Raw genomic sequence first — 21,738 nt, 5'->3', positions numbered from 1 at the left:
AACTATTTGGAGAGTGTTGCAAGAACACCAACTGTATCCTTACCATCTGTAGTGGGTACAGGCCTTGTCACCAGCAGATTACCCTGCATACATAAAGTGCATATCTGCTTGCTCCTGATTTGAGTACATGGTCGGAATGTAAAACCACCAGATTCTGTCAGTACCTTGTGATGAAGGAAATCACCTGTGGGAGATAAGACATTCCGGTTAATAACTCGGGAACCAAGCATTTCCGGAACTATGTTGATATAAAATATTTTTATTGTCTACGTATGAGGAACTCGTTCCTGAAGTTTTGCCATGTATTTTTGAGACACCCTGTATATATATACTGGTAGAAAAGTTTCTAGAAGGCCGACAATGTTTCTAGAGAACTCTGTTGAAAGTTGTAGAACCTTCCGGAAACATCCTGACCTTTCTTACAGATATAGAAATAATCTAGAACATTCTCGAATGCTGTAGAAATCTCCTGAATGCTCTAGAAATCTTCCAAATGTTCTAGAAAAAAAATTTAAAAATAAATCTAAATAGATGGAAAAGATGATGAAACCAACTATAGGTCTTGGTTTTCAGTCATTAACCTACAATAATTGAAAACCGAGGGTGATGAGAACTTTTTAAGCACATATCTCAGTTTTTGAACATATTTCCTATGATAATCTGCACATTATTTCATATTATTTTATTTATTACTGTATATTATGAAATAAATCTTGCCACAACAATGAAACTGAATCAATACAAACTCCTAACCACTCAGTTATGGAGGCCTATAACTATATATATATATTATTATATATTAAATAAATCAATAAATTTTGTTTATACTCTGGGATGACCAAACGGTCAGGTAATTTAATTTGTATTCAGCATTACAATTCTCTGATCAACTTGTACATGCTGGTATACCACAAGCAGAATTCAAAAAAATTTAATTTTTTTTCCATACATTTAAAAAAAAAGTAAAAATAAAAGTTGATCAGCCACTTGTTTCCTTATATTGCTGATTTACATTTTATTTTAATGCTCTCTCCCTGTTTCCTTCAGTCTATCTGTTGCTGTTTCTTTCCAAAGAATACATACTATAATGTAGAACTGTATATGAAAGCTGATTCGCTATTATTCTTTTGACACATCCATGCGATTATTCAGAATTATAATCATAATTTAAGAATTTTGAAATCTTTTGTTTGTAGAATTGCCTTGTTTCCTATATTGTATTGTTTTTATTTGTAGAAGTATACCAGAGCATGATCGTGTAGTCCAAATAAGAGGATCAGTTATAGATCATTCTTATGGAGGTGGAACTTCTCCAGCAGTCTTACTAGTCATGGATCGTCTCCAAAGAGACTTGCACTCAGCCATCAAAATGGGACTTGACTTTATGAGTAGATTACAGGTAAAATCTCTCTCTCTCTCTCATGTATAACTTTGCTTATTTCAGTGGAAAGAATGAATGTAGCCTATGTTCATTCTTCATTCGTACTGAAAAATCATTAATTATATTATTGTATATATTTTCAGTAGGTTTGCCATGAATGTTTCAATAGTAGCCTGGACTATTATTTACATTTTTTGTTTTGGTATATAGTTACAAATTAAGCCCAATTTTTATCTTCCAAATTTTCTAATTTTCCCAGAAATGGTCTCTCTTATGGTTTTATGAAAAGTTTATAAAGTAATTTTATCAATAAAGAATACATTCCTTAGACCTATATTATAGAAGCAAATATATTTATTGTTCAGTAAAAAAAAAATTTGTGAGTTCAGCCATTTCAAAGGTTTTTCTTTTTACCTCTTTTCCCTTTTGACAAAAGCAATTTTTAAAATTTTTTTTTAATAGTAAACAAGAAAAAAAGAAAATATGGTGACTGGTTGTGGTAAGCAGCACAGCCATTGTAAATGGAGTGAAAAACCACTTATTATCTTGTCTCACCCAGCTTAGTGTTAGGTGTTCACCTGTGCAGTCCTTCAAGCTTCTATAGGTTCAGAAGTAGGGCCTGCTTCCTATGTAATAGGGTACGTAGTCCTACTACATGAAGTGGTACCAGTGCAGAGTGGGAAAGTCATGTTACCTGTATGTGGTATCCTTAGGTGATGATGAAAGCTTGGAATCTGTTTCAGTCAGGATTAGCCTCGTCAAAAATGTCAACATCTTTTGGAAATTGTGGCTAAGTTCTCTCCTAGCTCTTAGTAGGAGTGAAGAGTGAGTTACAAGTGGTTAGATGGGAGGAGGAGATGCCTTGAATTTCTTTTTGGTTTTCCAGATATAACTAACACTTCAATATCCCAGGATGTCTTCAGCAGCCATAAAATCTAGAGTAATGCTGCAATGAATGAAACAGTACCAGTACAGAATAGCATTAGCATTAGTAGAGGCATATGATGCAAGAAAGCAAGCTTATGCAGCAGCATCAGCCAAAAAAAAAAAAAAAAAAAAAAAAACGCTCCCATTTCACCTCTCCGTTCGTTCCAAATACCTGTCCAGCTCAGCCTTAAATTTATTTAGGCTATCAACTTCCACAACAAGGGATGGAAGTCTGTTCCATCAACCAACTACCTGCTGGCTAAAGGCAAACTTCCACACATCTATCCTACATCTGTCCTTACTCAATTTGAATTTATGCCCTCTCAGGTGATTATTCTGAGCAAGAGGAAGAATCCCAACAGCATTGAGCATGCTCAAACCATTCAAGGCTTTATACACCTCAATCAGATCACTTTGCAGGTGCCTAGTCTCCAATCACTGTAATTTGCAAAACTTAAACCTTTCTTTGTAAGAGCAACCCTTTGTTCTATTCACTAGTTTTGTTGCCCTTCTCTGTACTTGTTCCAACAGCTCTACATCCTTCTTAAAATGAGGCCTCCAGATCTGTATACAGTACTCAAGGTGTGGCCTGACCATTGCCTTATACAAGGGGATAATCACCTCCTTATCCCTTCTAGAAAAATTCCTGTATATCATTGACAAGACACCATGAGCTACTCTTGCAGACCAGCTGCACTGCTCAGAAAAATTCATATCTGCCTGCACAGTTATCCCCCCCCCAGATCCTTTTCGTTCTCTACCACTGTCAGTGTAGTACCACAGAGCTGATACGTTACTCTCGGGTTACTGCTTCCCATATGTAGTACTTTACATTTGTCAATGTTAAACTTCATTTGCCCATCTGCTCAACTTTTCTAGATCCTGTTGCAGCAGCTTACTGTTATTAGTGTCCTTAACAACCCTGCCAACCTTCGTATTGTCTGCAAACTTGGACATTAAGTTTGATATACCATCATCAATATCATTTATAAATACAGAAAACAACAATGGACCCAACACTGAACCCTGAGGGACTCCACTAATAACATTAGTCCACAATGAGCAGTGTCCATTGATTACCACTCTGCCTTCTCCCACTCAACCATCCCTTTATCCATAGCAGCAATTTGCCTCCAATGCCACACTGCTCCAATTTATTCAGCAGTCTTCCAGTCTTCCATGTACAACAGTATCAAAAGCCTTTCTAAGATCCAAATATATGATATCAAAGTTATTCCCTGCATCCAGTTCCTTTGTGACCACATCATAGTATCCGATAAAATTGGTCAGGCAAGACTTTCCCTTAACAAAACCATGCTGTCCGAGCTATAACTGAAGTCTTGTCTAGATGATCCTGCAGTGCTTCTTTAACCAGTGCCTCCATTAATTTTCCTGGAACAGAACTAACAGGTTTATAATTACTTCTGTCGCCCTTTGATCCCCCTTTGTGAATTGGGGTCACATTTGCACATCTCCAGTCTATGGATACCTCCCTTGAGTCCAAAGAAGCTCTCATAATTATGGCTAAGGGTTTGCTTACTTCCTTTGCTGCCTCCTTTAATATAACTAGATAGATCCCATCCACTTCGGGTGCCTTTTTTATGTTTATCTTCAACAATTTCTCCTCCATGTTCCTCTCAGTTATTACAAAATAATCTTGCTCAATTCCAGAGTTTAATTTGCCTCTGGCATTCCCCTCCCTGAATAACTCCTCATGTGTGAATGTAGATGCAAAATACTCATTTAGTTTGTTAGCTATCTGAGCAGGATCATCAACAGTTGAACCATCAATAATCAGTGCACCAATCTGATTCATCCCTTTCCTTTTAGAGTTTACATAGGTAAATAACTCTGCTGTTTTTCTTTGCATCCTTTGCCAAAGATTTCTCATAATCTGTCTTTGCCTGCCTAATCCGATTATTAAAAGAATTCATAGTCTCTTGCAAGATGGATACATATTCCAAGTCGTAAATCAAGACCCTACTAGCAGGCCCAAAGAAAAAAAAAAGTGAAAAGGATTTTCAAAGACCTCCTAAACAAATAAAAAAATAAATAAATAAAAAAAAAGACAGAGACATCACAAACTAAATTATAATAACTCAGACCCCCTCTCCATACTTCATGTTTGGCACACTATCAAGACCCATATGGAAAGGTTTCCAGTCAGCTCCCATCATAAATGAAAAACATCACCACGTCAAAACACTGTTAATTGTGACGTGGTTACAGACCAGCTTATATCTATCATAGGCTTCCATGTCACCCATCAATTTATATGTATCCCATGCATTTTTCTTCTCTGCCATGTGTCTCATTAGTTCATCTGACATCCATTTAGGCCTTGAACAATGTTTCTTAGTTGGCATGTAAAGCCTAATAGCTTCCAAGATAAATTCTTTGAATGCTTCCCATTTTGAATTTGCTGTTGGTAACATCATCAGTTGGCCCCTCTGTATAGAATTTAAGTACTGTCTCAGACCACCATAGTCGCCTTTACGAAAGCAAAAACCCTTCCCTTTACCCCTGATGGTAGTTACCTCTTTGAGTAAATCCCACTTCAGCACACTGTGATCACTGCCACCTAGTGGTTTCTTTATCTGCAGATTCTTAATGCATGAAGAATCACTACTGATAATCAGATCAAGAGTATTACTCCCTCTAGTTGCCTCCCAAACAAGCTGATGTAGAAAACAATCATCCAATAAATCCACAAAAGCTTTGCTGGTGTGTGTGTGTGACCAACCCACAAATTCCAGTGAATATCTGAGAAATTAAAATCCCCCATTATAAGACTCGCTGATTTACTGGCCCACTCTATTTCCCTGTACAGTTTCTTATTATACTCATCAGAGTCATTAGGCCTATAACACACTCCTACTCTCAATTTTGATCTTCCAATGCTTATGTCACACCAAACTGACTCGACACTGCACTGTCCGGTGATGTCGACTGGTTTCATTTCCTTGGATTTTATGTGTTTCTTAACCAATAGCATAACCCCTCCTCCCTTCCTATCCTGTCTATCTTTCCAGTGCACATTGTACTCCCCAAATTCCAGTTCTGCATTCCTTATATCTGTGTGACACCACGTCTCTGATATCCCAACAATATCTACCTTTGATGTTTTGAGCAATACCTCAAATTCATCAAATTTATTTACCAAACTCCTGGCATTGGTGTATACTCAAGTATACATGTACCTGTTCCTATTCTTAGCTATCCTAACACAACCCGTGTGTTTACTTGTACCGCAATGACTCCCCGCAGTCTCTGAAATACCCTGCATCTTGTTTTCCAGGCTGCTGCTCATTCCAATAGAAGCAGAGCAAGAATTACTTTCACCTCTGTTAGTGGCTACTGTTAATCTATTAGTCCTTGTATCTCCCCAAGCTAGCAAGTTTTCTGACCCACCTAACACTGCCTCGATAGCATCAGCAAATATTCTTGCACCCTTTCTATTTAAGTGTATCCCATCCCTGTAGAATGGGATACACTTAAATAGAAAGTTCTATTTAAGGAGACTTAAATAGAACTTTCTATTTAAACAGGAGACTGCTAACTTCCTGTTAGCAGTCTCCTGTTAGAGACTGCTAACAGGAAGATCACATAACTAGCTACTACTTATGCAGTGCTCTATTATACTATCTACTATCCTTCTGAGTAGACTTGCTTGAAATAGGGTTGAATCAAAGGCCTAAGTTTTAGTTAAGACACTAGAAACCCCACTTGCTTTAACCACAACTTAGGACTTTGCATCAACCGTGTTTTGAGCAAGTTATTATCCAGAATAATAGCAGGTGACATAATTGGACATTGGCTATGTATCAATGTAATTGGCTAAGTTAATGATCTCATCCTGCACTAGTACTGCTTCATTCATATATTTATTTGTTGTACCTTTGCTCTAGGTTTTATAGTTGACAAAGGCATTCTGAGATGCCAAAAGCTATCATTTTTTTTTTTTTCTTGTTTTTACCTTATTCTTATCCAAGCAGTTTTTGTGTAAAAATATATAATTATTTTTGCATGTTTTTCTCTGTTTTAGTTGGTTGAGATATTAAAGAATTTTTTATGCAATTTGTTCCCAGCCCAGAAGACTTTTGTTTTCTAACTCCTCCCCTTATGATGAATTGAGATTGAGAATATCTTCTAAAAAAAAGATGTGCAAGTGGCCCATGTGGATAGAGGATTTTGGCTGAACTTGTTTTGGCATCAGTAAGAGGATATGCTAGTGAGTTCACTTGTTGTATGGTCCTCACATGTAGCACAGTTCATAGAATCACCCTCCTCTCCCACATCAGGTTGGAAAAGACCTAAGTTTTAATCTCATTAAAGATGTGAGGAATTTTTATGGGCCTTTTTCAAAACAAGGTTGAGATAGTTGGTCTCAGACAAGGGTAGCATGGTTTTCCTCCCAAATGCCTGGGTCTTTTGTTCAGCAAAACAGCAAATTGCCCATGAACTAAAGCAATTTAAGGTAATATATATGCTGCAATATGGCCTAAGTTACTGATTTGCTTAAAACTTTACAACAAACGTATGGAAGAGTGTTGCAGTTTGTGCTATAAGTTCTCTGACTTTTTCAGTCAATATGTATTTATGTTAATGGTGTGTGTAAGTTAACGACCAATTTTATGATGTGTCTATTCATGATGGAAATAGTCAGAACCAATTATTTGAGCCCTGATATAGGCCAGATATGAAGGTTGGTTCTGTTTATTGGGGTTTGATTTATGATATATCTTTTTGTTGATTTTTTATTTGCTTTGGAGGTCTTTAAACATTGTTTTCTCTTTTTGCATTATAGGGCCTGCTGATAGGGTTGTTGTGGGCATATTTCAGACCTTGCCAAAATGTAAAATAAAATATGAGGCATGCATAAGTTTGATTCACATTAGAAATTCACATTGCGATGGTTGTGGATATATAAAGGGAGAAACTGTTTCCCATTCATGGGGGGGGGGGGCATGCTTTTCTCACTTTGCTGCAACATCTAATAAGTGAGTGTTGCTCACCAGTGGGAGGGTGGGGTCTGAGCTTGAGCTCCAATTGCCAATAACAGAATACGAAATCTGTATTCAGCGAAGGGCTGTCTTTTAACCCAGTGCCAAAATGCTCTCCTCTGTTATGTAGTCCCTCTTTACACCTCCCTTCACAATGTAAAAGACAAAATCAGAGATTCCCTGGTATTATGCACTGTTCTTTTTATAAAAAAGTTATTTTAAATTGACTTACAACAAATGGCAAAATATTAACAGATACGCAAGACTTTTTTTGCTGTTGTTAATACGAAATATTAACAACAGCAAAAAGGCCTTCAGCTCCTTCAGACAAGATCCAAACATTCATATTGGTAAATCTGACAAAGAAAGAGCAGGCCATTATCATTCTGAATATCTCCGATTATTAAAAGAATTCATAGTCTCTTGCAAGATAGATACATATTCCAAGTCGTAAATTAAGACCCTACTAGCAGGCCCAAAGAAAAAAAAAGTGAAAAGGATTTTCAAAGACCTCCTAAACAAATAAAGAAAAAAAAAAAAAAAAAGACAGAGACATCACAAACTAAATCATAACTCAGACCCCCTCCCTCTCCATACTTCATGTTTGGCACACTATCAAGACCCATATGGAGAGGTTTCCAGTCAGCTCCCATCATAAATGAAAAACATCACCACGTCAAAACACTGTTAATTGTCAACTCACTCACCCACACCATTAACATAAATCCATATTCACCAAAAAATAAATGACCTACCTTCACTGATTACAACACTTTTTTTATAAACAAGGGACATACTAGTGAGCTTTGACATAGTCTGTATTACTTTTGCCTTCTTACTAATGCCAAAACAAGTCTGACCAAAAGATTCTGTCATCTCTTTTTAAGACATCCTCAGCTCTTACAGAAGAGAAGACATCACAGTGATCCCTGCACCCTCTTCTGACAGAAGTCTACAGGTCTGACATAAAAACCATATCCATTTCTCAGTTCCCTTTACATGCCTTAGCCATGGGTCCAATACGTGGATGATATTCTTATTATGTAGACCATAACAGAACTTTGGATGATTTCCACTATCATATATCCTTCACCCTTTATGTTGAAAACAGTCATTCCCTTTCTTTCCTGGATGTCCTGATAAATATTAGTGACATACGTACGTACATACATACATAGCACTGTCTACAGGAACCCACTAGCAAGGCTTTTTGTAGGGACCAAATTACTGTTTGTCACCTTTCCATTGTCAAATTCCAGATTGTGAAGAGTCTTACTAGAGAGTCTTCAGAAACTTTAAACCTCCAGTTTTGTAACAAAAATTATCCCAGGTGACATGCATCTTCAGAAAGGGTGACTATCCTCCTCCTCCTTTGTTAATAATATGCAGGAAACCATATAATAATATAAGTCCCTCCCCTTTATTGCTCCATTACCCTCCCCTGTCACCCAGAGCTAGGGGAGAAATTAGCTAGATTAGACAAAAAAAATATGTCAATACATTTTACCAAGGCAACTGAAAGGTGAAAAGCTTCCCATTGGTGGGCAATACACTAAATTATCGAGAACGTAATCAAGAAACAAACACACATTGAAGCAATTACCAACATTACATTCTTAAAATAAAAATATGAGGCATGCATAAGTTTGATTCACATTAGAAAACTCAATTTTGGGAAACTCCAACAAAGTTTTCCAAGAGAGGTTTGTGATGAAAATAAACTATTTAATATCACTCTCTCACTCACTCACTCACTCACACACACACACACACACACACACACACACACACACACACACACACACACACACACACACACACACACACACACACACACACACACACACACACACACAACTCCTTCCCATTCAGCAGTAGTAGATCTGTTATAGTTATAGATCATGCAAACTTGGTCTATAGACAAATCTGTATGGCTCTGCTCATTATGTGCCCCGCAAAAGAGTTACACAGCAAAAAAAGATACAAGCTTAACCATTGCACAAATTCTGAAAGATAAGTTGTTAGAGACTTCTACAGGTTTGCCATAAATACCATATCCATTTCTCAGTTCCTTTACATGCCTTAGCCCTCCTCCAGTCCAACAAAACAGATGAGAGGAAGTGGTATTGGCAAGACTTAGAATTGGACACACTCATCATACACATCTCTTCTTACTATTGGGAGAAAATCCTCCTCGATGTTCATCATGTCTGACGCAACTTATGGTCCGTAATTTTCTGGTTGATTTCCCTTACATTCAACCATCCGCTCTAACACATTTCAATCTCTCTCCACATTGGGAACATCTCTCATGATTTATCTCACTTCATAGGAAATGAAGCAAACATAGCACTTTTGATGTACCTAAAATATATTGACCTGTACAGGAGCGTATAATTTAACATCTATAGCTATATATTGCCTGTAAATAAACAATGAACAGACACAATTTGTTCTCAGTAGCCCTTGTGCCATTAAGCCCAATATCAACAATAACAACCCCCCCCCCCTCCAGCATTTCAGGAAGCAGAGATAAGCAGTTGTGGACAGTGTAGTTTATAAATTTATTATGTGGAAAGATAGTTTATAATTTAGTATATAAATTATTTTTTAAATTTATATATTTTTTTATTTTCAGTGTTTTAAGGCAAATTTTTGAAGGTGGGTTAGAAATACTTTTATTTCTTAATCAAATTTTATTATTGTGGACAGTCAAACAAAATATTTTATTTTGTTTTATTGTCCATTATTTTATTTTGAGGTCTGCCAATAAAGCCCAAAACCAAAACGGTTTCAGGGCCAAAAAAAAACAAAAAAAAAAAAAACCTTTTTGGCCCTGAACCCATCACATAACTATAGATGCAGTAATCTTTCATGTTAAGGATTGTTATAAAAAATAAAAAAAAAATAGATAAGCTCTTACTTGGTGTAATTAGAGGTCAGTAGTAACCATTTGAAAAGATGCATAAACAGTCTATTAAAATTTATCACCCACTGGAATGAGGATTGTACCTTTTGTTCTTAATTCAAAAAGTTGTTTTAAGTTTTTTTGTTTTGTTTTTTTTGTACATTATTAATTTCAACACAAACTAATTGGGTGTTTTTTTTTTTTTTTTTTTATTTGTTAACCATTTCTTGGTCTATATCTTATTTTCTGATAATAACAAACTTAAAGTGCACAGAAATTTAATGGTTTAATGTCACTTCCTGTTCTTGAAAAAACATGCATGATTTGATCTTTGCTGGTGTACTAATAGATTCAGCTGGTTCTCACAGGTAGCACAGTGATTATAACACATCACTGATGTGAAAAATTCTTATAGGTGTTTTTCACAGTGTGTCTAAGTTTATTGGTCTCAGGCAAGGGTTACGTGGGTTTATTTCCCAGAAGTTTGTTTCATTGTAAATAGGCAAATTGACCCAAGGAACATAACTATTTACACAAAAATTACATTTGGGTGTATGAGCTACTGCTCAAGATAATCTGGAACTTAAAATGTTTGTTTTCACTTGACCTGTAATGCCTATACATCACTACCGAATGAAATGTTACCACTGCTTGTTGGAAGATTTGCTATTAAAAAATGACTCATCAAAGTCTCTGCTTTCCATATTATGTTGTAGCTGCCCACTTTGGTTCAGAGGTCTGCCAGTTGCTGAATACAACATTCCCATAGAGACAGATAGGATGTGGAAATGCCATTTCTGGCTGCTGTGGGCTCTGGGTTTTTCTCTCATTTGTATTACATGCAGTGAACTTAAACAGTGATAGATATATGCTGCAATGTGTCGAAGTCAGTATTTGTAGATGCACCACCAACTGTGTTATGCAAAGTGCTCACTTTGAGCACCTGTTGTAGGGATGTAGCAGTGCTTTCTCTGCCCGCGCAATCCTTTTTTTGTTTGTAATAAAAGCCATGGTTTGGGTAGTATCCAGTTCCTTTGCTACTCTTACACCTTCACTAGGCTGTAAAATTAAATACCTTCATTTATTTTGAAACATAACAGTTATTCACAAATTTCAACCACATATGTTATATGGGAGGTATTGATGTTCTAGTTCTGATTTAATGTTGTACTGGCCTACAAAGAGGTTCAGCCAAGCACAGGAGTGACATAAAACTTTTTTATGCTATATCTTAAAAATGGCACCTTGAATCCAAAAATGCTCCACAGTATCATCTGTCTTTATTTTTTTCTTCAAGCATCTAGCTGTTAGGTTTTCATGTGCAGTTTACTGTATACTCTATATATAAGGGTTTTAATTAATCTAAGAGATTTCATGTACATTTTTTTTTTCTTATAATATATTGTCTCGAAACTAATAGAACTTTGAATTTATTCTAAATTATTTTTTTATTAGGTGGCTCTTGATGTCATTCAAGGTATTCGTTTTCTTCACAGTCAAGGGCTTGTCCATCGTGACATTAAGCTGAAGAATGTCTTGGTGAGTTCACTTATTATTTATACTGCAAATAATCTTATCATTTGATGTTATTGACTATGCTACAAAAATGCAACATGACTATTTAAAGAATATATAACTTTGAAATTTTTATGTATGGCTAACTGAATGCAATAAACATTCCAAAGTAGCTTTTCCTTTTCTAAATCAAAGCAGTAGTTTGTCAAGATATGGCTTTATTAAAAGTATCTCGAAAGTCTCTGTTGCAATTAAAAAATTGTCAATAGCTATTTTTAAGGTAACCTTTTATTTGAAAAGGACTATACAGTGTATTCCTAGTTGCATTTAGAATGAACGTAATATTGGTTTACTAATGCAGTATGCCAATATACACTAAAAGAAGATTGAGGTGTGGCAATAAAAAAAACACAAGGTGGAGCTCAAAAATGGTTTTCTTTTTATTCAAAGTAATTACCACCTGATTGAATGCACTTATTACACCATTCTAAAAGATTCTGAAAAGAGTCATTGAAGGTGCCCAAAAAGATGTTCATTTCATCAGTTATGTATTTCTTTGTGTCCTCAACATCCTGAAATCTCTTTCCTTTGAGGACATTTTTCACCTTGGAAAAAAGAGGAAGAAGTCTGTTGATTCTAGATCAGAGAGTAGGGTGGATGGTTGAGCTGTACAATGCCATGTTTTGTCAGAAATGTCTTCACAATAAGTGCAGAATGGACAAGCATTGTCATGCAAAAGAACCAGCTGCCTTTCTCTCAAAATGGAAGCTTCACCAGGGAAATGCACTTCATTAATCTTTGAAGCACCTGTTCATAGAATGCAGCATCAAATCTGCCCCTTCAGGTACAATTTCCTTGTGAATCACACTGTTTTGTAAAAAACACCATCAGCATCATTTTGATCCTGAACTTCTGTAAACAAAAATTTATGAGCCTTGGTGATGATTTTGAAGTCCACTGCATGCTCTGGTGCTTTGTTGTTGGGTCATACTGAAACACCCAACACTATATCCGGTGATAACACAGTCGAGGAAATTAGGATTACCTTGACAAGTTTGGATGAAGTCTTTGCACAATGACACTCTTTGTTGTTTCTGCTCATCCATGAGGCTGTGCAGCACAAATTTCACAGACTCCTTTTCCCTAAATTTTCATGCAGAATTTGAATTTGATGAATCTTTTCCCTATAGGGAAAAGATTCATCAAATCTTGAATGGATTGAACACGCTGAATTCTGATGGGATCCTTCCACTTGTTCAGATTACAAACCTAAGGGGGCATAAATTCAAATTAAGAAAAGACAGATGTAGAATAGATGTGCGGAAATTTGCCTTTAGCCAGCGGGTGGTTAATTGCTGGAACAAACTTCCATCTGTCGTTGTGGAAGTTGATAGGTTGAATAAATTTAAGGAGGAACTGGACAAGCATTTGGAGGGAATGGTGTGATTTTCTTTTTCTTTTTTTTTTTTTTTTTTTGCTGATGCTACATAAGCTCATACACTTGCTTTCTTGCATCACATGGCACTACTACTACTGTTCATATCCAACTCATCAGCCATCATTCTGAGGATCAAATGACTATCTCTTGCCACAATTTTCCCGAACTTTTGCAACTCTGTCCTCATTTTGATAGGTTCATGGGCATCCACTTCTTGGGCCATTACAAACATCCTCATGTGCATCTTTGAACTGAGTATACCATTCAAATACACTAGTATGACTTAATGTTTCATCACCAGTTTTTAACGTTTCATATGTTTTTGTTGCAGATTTTCCCAATTTAAAGCAAAATTTGATATTCATTTGTTGGTCCATTGCAAAATCGTGACATGGAATGTTATAACTACTAACAAAAGTGGTTTTTATTTGCAACCTGTCAGCCTACTGGGAATCTTAGTACCAACATCTGTTGGAGGAAGTTTGAACTACAACATACTATTTCCGTTTATTTTTTAACTCATTGAACATGACCACAGCAACACCAGTCTGGACACTTTATTGCAACACCTCATAAGTCAATTATTTAACTTCTTTTTTTTTTTATCTTTTTTTTTTTTTTTTTTTTTTTTTTTGTTACCATAGAGACAAAGATCTCAAAATGAGATCATAAAGAAATTTATATCTAAGTTTTAACCTATTTTAGAACTCAAAAACTTAAATTTATTGTTACTGCACACAATAAGATGTTTTCTTTCCATATTCAGTAACATATATTTGATAGTAGTGCCTTTCAGTTTTTGCATCAGAAGAACTCCCATAACTTCTACTTTGTATACAGCTTAGTATGCATGATGGAATACCTGAAAATTTTTGTTCATGAATGTGTAATTGGCAATTATGATATTTGAACTATTGATTAATATAAATGAAGCCATATTTAATAAAGTTATTTTTTATATATATGGTCTTCCTTTTTTCTGAAAATTTTGAATCTAAAATATATCATTTATATACTCTGTTTAAATAAAAGGTGTATTTACCGATGTATTTTACTTTAGCTTGACAAATCCAATAGAGCTAAAGTAACTGACTTAGGATTCTGCAAGCCTGAAGCCATGATGTCTGGGAGCATTGTTGGAACACCAATTCATATGGCACCAGAATTATTTAGTGGTCGTTATGATAATAGTGTAGATGTGTATGCCTTTGGGATACTTTTTTGGTATATCTGTGCAGGACACGTAAGACTTCCATATATATTTGAACAGTGCCAAAATAAAGACCAGCTTTGGAACTCAGTGAGAAAAGGTATGTTTTGAAACTAAAATTATACATACCACTTTTTCCAGACAAGATACACCCATGTTATATAATGCAAATTTTGAGGGGAAAATATTTTATTACATATAATTGAAACAACTTCAAACATGCATACTAAACAAAATATCAGTGTAGAACAAAGCTTTGTTCTACATTGGTGGGATTGTGCTTCTTATCAAAAGCAGTATGATAGTGAAAAGAACTTTTGCTGAATGAAACATTATGCTTGCCAGCATAGAACCTGTGTGATGTCAAGTAGTTGGAAGCAAAAGTATAATGAAAGTGGTAGTAATCTACAGACCAGAAAGTTGTGTAGAGTATGAAGAATCTCTACATGCAGATAGAATGGACAAGCAAACATGAATCTTATTGTGGGTGAGTTTGACTCCCATTGATGACATGAGGAATTTTTATGGGTCTTTTTCACAGTGTGGCTGAGTTAGTTAGTCAGTCTCAGGCTGACTAACTCAGATTTGTTTTTTTCCTGGAAACTCTGGGTTTTCATCCAGCAAACAGAAAATCAACCTCGGAACATGCAATTTACAGGCATATATATGGAGCAAATGGCCTTAGTTACCGATGCTCCTAAAATTCTACTACAACAATAATATTGTGGGTGACTTCAATCTGCTTCTAATTGATTGAAGTAAGTGGGAGGGAACTCGCCATGGGGAACAAAAATTTTAAAATAAACTACAGGGTGTTCCTATAAGTTCCAGGACATTACACAAAATATACCTGCTCCTGTTACATATTACTCTAAATAATTAATACCACTACTTATTACAATAGTACAACAATATCGTGTATTTATTTATCAAGTGCATCAGTATGATGGCTGCTGTTGTCATGACATAAGATGATTCTTCTCTACATACAGTGTGAAAATTGACCCAATGTTCTTTGTGTTATCATTGCAACTGCATCCAGAATTTATTGTTTAGTTCATCAACAGATGCCATGTGAGGTTCTGAAATCTTAGCTTTGACTTATTCCCAAAGAACATTATGACAAAAGGAGAGGACTGTGTACTGGCCACAAAAGTGTTGGCAAAGACCTGCCAATCCAATGGTTAGGGAAGACTTAGTTGAGATAATTTCGAACTGCAAATGCGTGATGTATAGATGCCCTGCCCTACTGAAAATAAATTTCATGTGCTATTGCATTTCTCTCAGTTCTGATATGAAGTAATTTTCTAGCATGTTCAGATATGACTGCTGGCTGACCAGCCCATCAAAAAAAATAAGAACCGAGTTGGTGGGCAGATTATGCTGCCCAAACCGTAACATTTGGTGGATGGTCTTGCACATTCTGAGGTAAACAGCACACTCATCACTAAGCATGACATTTAATCTTTTAAGAATGGTATCAAAATGTTGCAGCAGTCTGTTACATTCTGTCAGTCTCCTTTTGTGATGTGCATCTGATAATTCACAAATGACAGTTGGCTTATACAGTTCCATTTTAAGGTCATATTACATTGTGCAATATAATGATGTTTGTGAAACATCCAACTCTGCAGACTATTTTCATAATGATGTTTTTGGATATCTGAGAATGGATGATTGAATATTTTGCATTTCCAGATGACAAATTTTCAGCTTTCTGCTGCATCTGGCATCCAGTACTCTCCCTGTCTGGAATGCCTTCTTTTCCCAACAATGAAGATTCTTTAGGATGGTGCTGGCATTCTGAATATCTCTTTAATGTCTTCTTGCACTTGTTTTACTGTCACAAACATAAATAGCATTATTTTTTTCAAATGCTTGGGCTTAAATGTAATAAACAAAGTCATTGAAAATATACAATATGTTTATTATGACAATTTCAGCATCTAAGCCAATGAATAATATTAGAATAGATTGAATAATGGAATAGAACAACACACAATAAAACCATAAACCTAGAAATAAAAATGAGTTGTGGATTGGGGAGGGGATAGTCAGCGGGGAGAACTGTATTTACTCAATTTACACTGTTGTTCAAAGAAAGTACATCACCTAGGAATTTCACATTTCTAACCCTTTTTCACGATGGTATGTTACATTGATGACTAGCATCACAAATAGAAATATAAACAAAAGATATTTATTAATAGTTAAGGCAAAACTAAGTAATATTTGACAGGTGCTCTCAAAATATTCCAAAATGAGCAGGCGCAATATGGCCTAAGTAGCCTTTGCGCCAGAAAACACAACAACAACAACAACCAAAATGAGCATTTGAAACCTTTACCTTTATACAACAGTTTTGGTAATCATAACAAAAGCTTGAATCTAACATAGTAGGATTTGGCCATTTATAGTTAAGTGGCTTTAGCTGTGCTGAATGATTTTGAGTGAGTCATTCAGGTAGATGACCCAAGTAACTCACTCACTAGCCATAACTAGTTCACAAATAGAGTGACTCAGCAAGCAATGTGTATTTTCATAAGTAATTCCAATTTTTTTTTTTTACAGAACACAATATTATATGAATGGATTGAAATTCCCGCATAATTGTTCCATTTACACAAAACTTTCAAAATAGTTTTATTTATGCAGTGCAAAGTCTGTCTTTATTGAAAGTAATTGATCATTGGAATAAACTTAAAACAGGTGTTGTGGAAGCAGGTAGTTTGAATAAATTTGAGCAATTGGACAAATTATTAGAGGGAATAAACAAACGTTTTTTTTTTTTAAGGCTGATGCTGTATATGATTTCTTGCTTGTATCATTTTGCAAGAACTAATGCTGAAATTTAGGAGCTGATATTTCTGCATTTACAAATTTTAAAACGTAAACATAATATTACTGACATGGTAATATTACTAAGACTTAATTAAAATTTGGTTACAAAAGAACACAGAATCTAAGGTTTTGCACATTCAGCAGTGCGAATGTGCAAACTCTTAAATTCTGTGTTCTTCTTAACCAAAAGCATAACTATTCCATCCATCCCCCTCCCTTGTACACACCATATTCAAATTCTGCTGCTATATGAGTGATAGTATGTTTCTGATAATCCTATAATGCTGCATTTGATAACTTAACCATTACTTCAAATTCATCCAATTTACTATGCTCCTAAAATTGTGTATAAACAAGAAAATGTGTGCCTGATGTTCTTGGTAACTAACCAACCATATAATTACTAGTTCCATGCTGATGCAATTGCAATCCCCAGTAGACATTGTAATTTCACTACACCCTCTCCCTACTTCTCAGGTTATCACATATCCCAATAAAAGAAAGAAAACTCTATTCCTACTCTGCTTATGGATATCACAAACTGTTTGCTTCCACACCCCCAAACTAGCAGTTTTCTGAACTACTTAACATTTCCGCTTTCTATTCAAATGTATTACAACTTTATAAAAATAGACTATCCTATTAACAAGCACAGCAGGTCATTCTAAGAAAGAAAAAAAAAACAGCCCCGTTAGCCTTGCATAGTCTCCAGGACCAAACTGACTGACAAGGCTTTCATTGCGACTCCCTGCCTTGATAAAATTACTCCCAACTTCAGCCCTAACTTATAACTTTTTCTAAACATCTCATACCTAATAAGTAAAGCCTCAGGTTGTGTTTGCTGTCTGACAGACATACCTGGTCATATTCCATCTGTCCTGTTACATAAAATGTTCCCAGTTTCCCTGACCTAGAATACCTTCCTATGGGAACAATGCCTTGTGCCCATGGATATTCCACTAATAGCTAGATGTATGATGATAAGCTTTAGCTTTGATGAGTCTCTCAGTTTAACTTGAATGTAATTACTCTTCCCTTGAAGCACTCAGATTTGTCCATCAAAATGCCAAATTTCAACTTAATTTCCTCTTTCTCTGTATCTTACAAACACACATGCACAAAGGCATCTTGATGTAACTTGATGTCCAGCTAAAAAAAAAAAAAAAAAATAAAAAAAAATCATTATATAATGGTACTAGAGCTGGTCACTGATATCCACATATATGAGGTGTGGCAATAAAGTTCCAAGACTGGTGCTGTTGAGGTCATGTTCGATGAGCTCGAAAATAAACAGAAGTGGTATGTTGTAGTTCAAACTTCCTCCAACAGATGGTGGTACAGAGATAGTCCAGTAGGTTGACAGGTTGCAAGTAATAATCAGTTTTGTTAGTAGCATTAACTTTCTGTATCATGATTTTGCAATGCAGCAATGATTGAATATCAAATTTTGCTTTAAACTGGGAAAATCTGCAACAGAAACAACATATGAAATGTTAAAAGCTGTTTTATGATGATGAAACATTAAGTCATACCAGTGTGTCTGAATGGTATAATGACAGATGTGAGGATGTTCGCAATGACTCAAGAAATGGGTGCCAATCAGCCCTGTAGAAATGAGGACAGTTACAAAAGTTCAGTAAATTGTGGCAAGAGATAGCTGTTTGACCCTGAGACTGATGATGGATGAGTTGAATATGAATAAGATGATTCATGAAATTCTGCATGAAAATTTAGGGAAAAGGAAAGTCTGTGTGAAATTTGCTGCACAGCCTCGTGGGATGAGCGGAAGCAAACAAGAGTGCAACGACTTCATCCAGGCTTGTAAAGACAGTCCTAATTTCCTGAACTATTATCACTGGACTTGCAGTATGACCCAGAGACAAAGCATCAGAGCATGCTTTGATGCCTTGTCTCTGGCAAAGCATCACCAAGACTCAAAAGGTTTTGTTTACAGAAGTCCAGGATCAAGATTATGTTGATCATGTTTTTTGATAAACAGGGTGTGATTCATAAAGAAATTGTATCTGAAGGAGGGAGAGAGTCAATGTTGCATTCTATATACAGGTGCTTCAAAGACTATTGAAGTCCACTGCCTCGCTGAAGCCACAATTTCAAGAGAAAGGTAGCTGGTTCTTGTTCCACAACAGTGTCTCTGCCCATTTCATGCTTGTCATGAAGATATTTCTGGCAAAACATGGCATTGTACAGATCAAAGATCCATGCTACTCTCCTGAACTAGCTACCAGCAGTCTTCTTTCTTTTTCTCAAGGTGAAAACTGCTCTCAAAGGAAAGAGATTTCAGATGTTGAGGACATAAAGAAAAATGTAACTGCTGAACTGAACATCATCTTTGGATGACTTCGCTGTTTTCTGAAACTTTTAGAATAGTATAATAATTGCATTAAATTAGGTGGGATTACTTTTAATAAAAATAAAGCCATTTTTGGGCTCCCTCATTTTGTGTTCTTTTTTATTGCCATAACTCATATATACATGCTGCTACAGGATACAAGTTGATCTGCTTACATGCTACACACAATTCAAGCACTAAGGCAATTTGACAAACTGCCTTTGACAATTCCATGCTCCCACCCCTTCAAAAAAACCAAGAGAACCACTATAAAGAATGAAAAAAATCGATTTAATTATTTTTTGTATTTTCTCTTATATTCCAGATTATTCACATATGGGCCGAGAAACTTACAAGATAAAGAGTATAAGAACATTACCATATTTTTGGTATAATTGTTAATTCAAACACCTTGCATCAGTAACGCTGTGCTTTCAAACTGACCACTAAGCTGCAGTCACATCAATTTTATATGTGATATATTATTATTGATTATGATTGTTCATCATTTTCATACACTTCCATATGAACTTATTTTTGATCTGTGATCCCAAAAGGTTGAAATTATGATTATTGTGTATTGATTGCTTTAGACTTAATTCTGATTCTAATCATTTAACGTTTGGTTAACTAAAAACTGTTACATAAAGTATTTGAGTTGTTTACAATATATGCCGACCGGGCTAGCCAGGTGGGTAAAGTGCCTGCCTGGCAACCCAAAGGTCGCGGGTTCGAATCCCGCCTCGGGCTTGGATCAAAGTACTGCAAAAACCTTGGGGGTGCATTATGGCCACGGAAGCCGATGCGCCAACAACTACCCAAAAAAAAAAAAGTCTACAATATGCTACTCTTTTTCTTTTTTGGTTTATGGAAGAAATTTTGAGTATTGTTAATTATTTTACTCTTTTATTTTATTGTTTCTGATCAGTACTTATTCCAAACACTCTAAAAACAAATCACATTCACAATATATTATTTTTAAGCTAATTTCAAAATTCATGTGATCATATAGGGATTTTTACACCACAAATTTCATATCTTATGGTTATATTTTATTTTAAAAAAAAAAGTCATTTAAACAAAAGATAGACATCAGCTTAAAAGTAATAATTCTGGTTCTTGTTTATGGTGCAGTTCAATAGCTTTAGCTTATATTATTCAATACTGAAATATTGAATGACATAGGCCTAAGAGTTTTTATTATAAAACATGAGCAATTTCTTATTGAAATTCCCCTTGTTTTATAATGAAATTCTTCATGTTCTGTGATAAATACTAATTTCCCATAGGAAGCATGATGTCAAAAATAATTTTCCCAGTCCGTAAATCAGAATAGAAAATAAATTGCTTGTTTCATCCAAGTTACATAAATAGACACATGAGGATTATTGTCATATCTCAAGTGATTTTTTCACTGCTTAGTTGTTCAGTTATAAGTGGAGAGGGTTTTTTAATCACTCAACAATCATCAAATTGTCCTTGAAATGCGGCGCCTCCGTAGCCAGGTGGGAAGGAGCAGCAATGCGTAGCACACGCTTCTTGATTAGACCGGGGTTCGAGCCCGTCACCACCAAATACGGAGGATGCGGAAAGGTCAGGGAATGACCACCGCATATCCCGGAGCAATATGGCCTTAGTTGCTAATGCTCCTAAAAACCAAATAACAAACAAACAACCTTGAAATGCAGTGGAAGTCCCAGCATGATCAGCCAATCCACTTTTATACAGGAGAAAGTTTTATTCCAGATTCCTAACTCAGATGCTAATAGGTTACCATAAACATTTGAAATGCTGAATATCAATTTGTCTTATTTATGTAATTTTGTTTTGGAATATTGATCACTTTACAAAATTATTTAATAGTTATTATATGTTATATTTCACAGGTGCAAGGCCTGAACGTTTAGCACATTTTGATATCAACTGCTGGAAGCTTATGGAAGAATGTTGGGCAGGAGACCCTAGTCATCGTCCTCTACTTGGAGATGTGGAACCAAGACTGAAAGTTATTATGGAATATTATCGTTTACATCCACAAGAGCAAAGTGTGTATCAAGATAATCAAAAAAAGGTTTCATGTTCATATAGACGTAAGCGTTTTTCTCGTCATCCGCCACTGTAAAAACACTGGCATAATTAATTAATAATAACCAGTTTTTCCACAG

General features: G+C 35.6%; 1 protein-coding gene across 4 annotated transcripts in view; it reads left to right on the top strand.

Moving 5' to 3' along the window:
* LOC150086843 (dual serine/threonine and tyrosine protein kinase-like) overlaps nucleotides 1-21,738 on the top strand; it is a 130,332-nt gene that overhangs the window by 92,795 nt on the left and 15,799 nt on the right. For 3 of the 4 annotated variants that reach the window (XM_090371620.1, XM_090371618.1, XM_090371617.1), the window contains 4 exons: nucleotides 1,237-1,399; nucleotides 11,675-11,758; nucleotides 14,233-14,482; nucleotides 21,460-21,663. In XM_090371620.1, the coding sequence (XP_090227746.1) occupies nucleotides 1,237-1,399; nucleotides 11,675-11,758; nucleotides 14,233-14,482; nucleotides 21,460-21,663 (701 nt within the window). The remainder of the gene's footprint in view (nucleotides 1-1,236; nucleotides 1,400-11,674; nucleotides 11,759-14,232; nucleotides 14,483-21,459; nucleotides 21,664-21,738) is intronic. The other variant, XM_090371619.1, reaches the window with a different exon arrangement.

The sequence above is a fragment of the Mastigoproctus giganteus genome, chromosome 4, assembly GCF_048544385.1.
Source record: "Mastigoproctus giganteus isolate SK-2022 chromosome 4, ASM4854438v1, whole genome shotgun sequence".
NCBI lineage: Eukaryota > Metazoa > Arthropoda > Arachnida > Uropygi > Thelyphonidae > Mastigoproctus > Mastigoproctus giganteus.
This window is presented reverse-complemented; position numbering and strand designations above follow the sequence as displayed.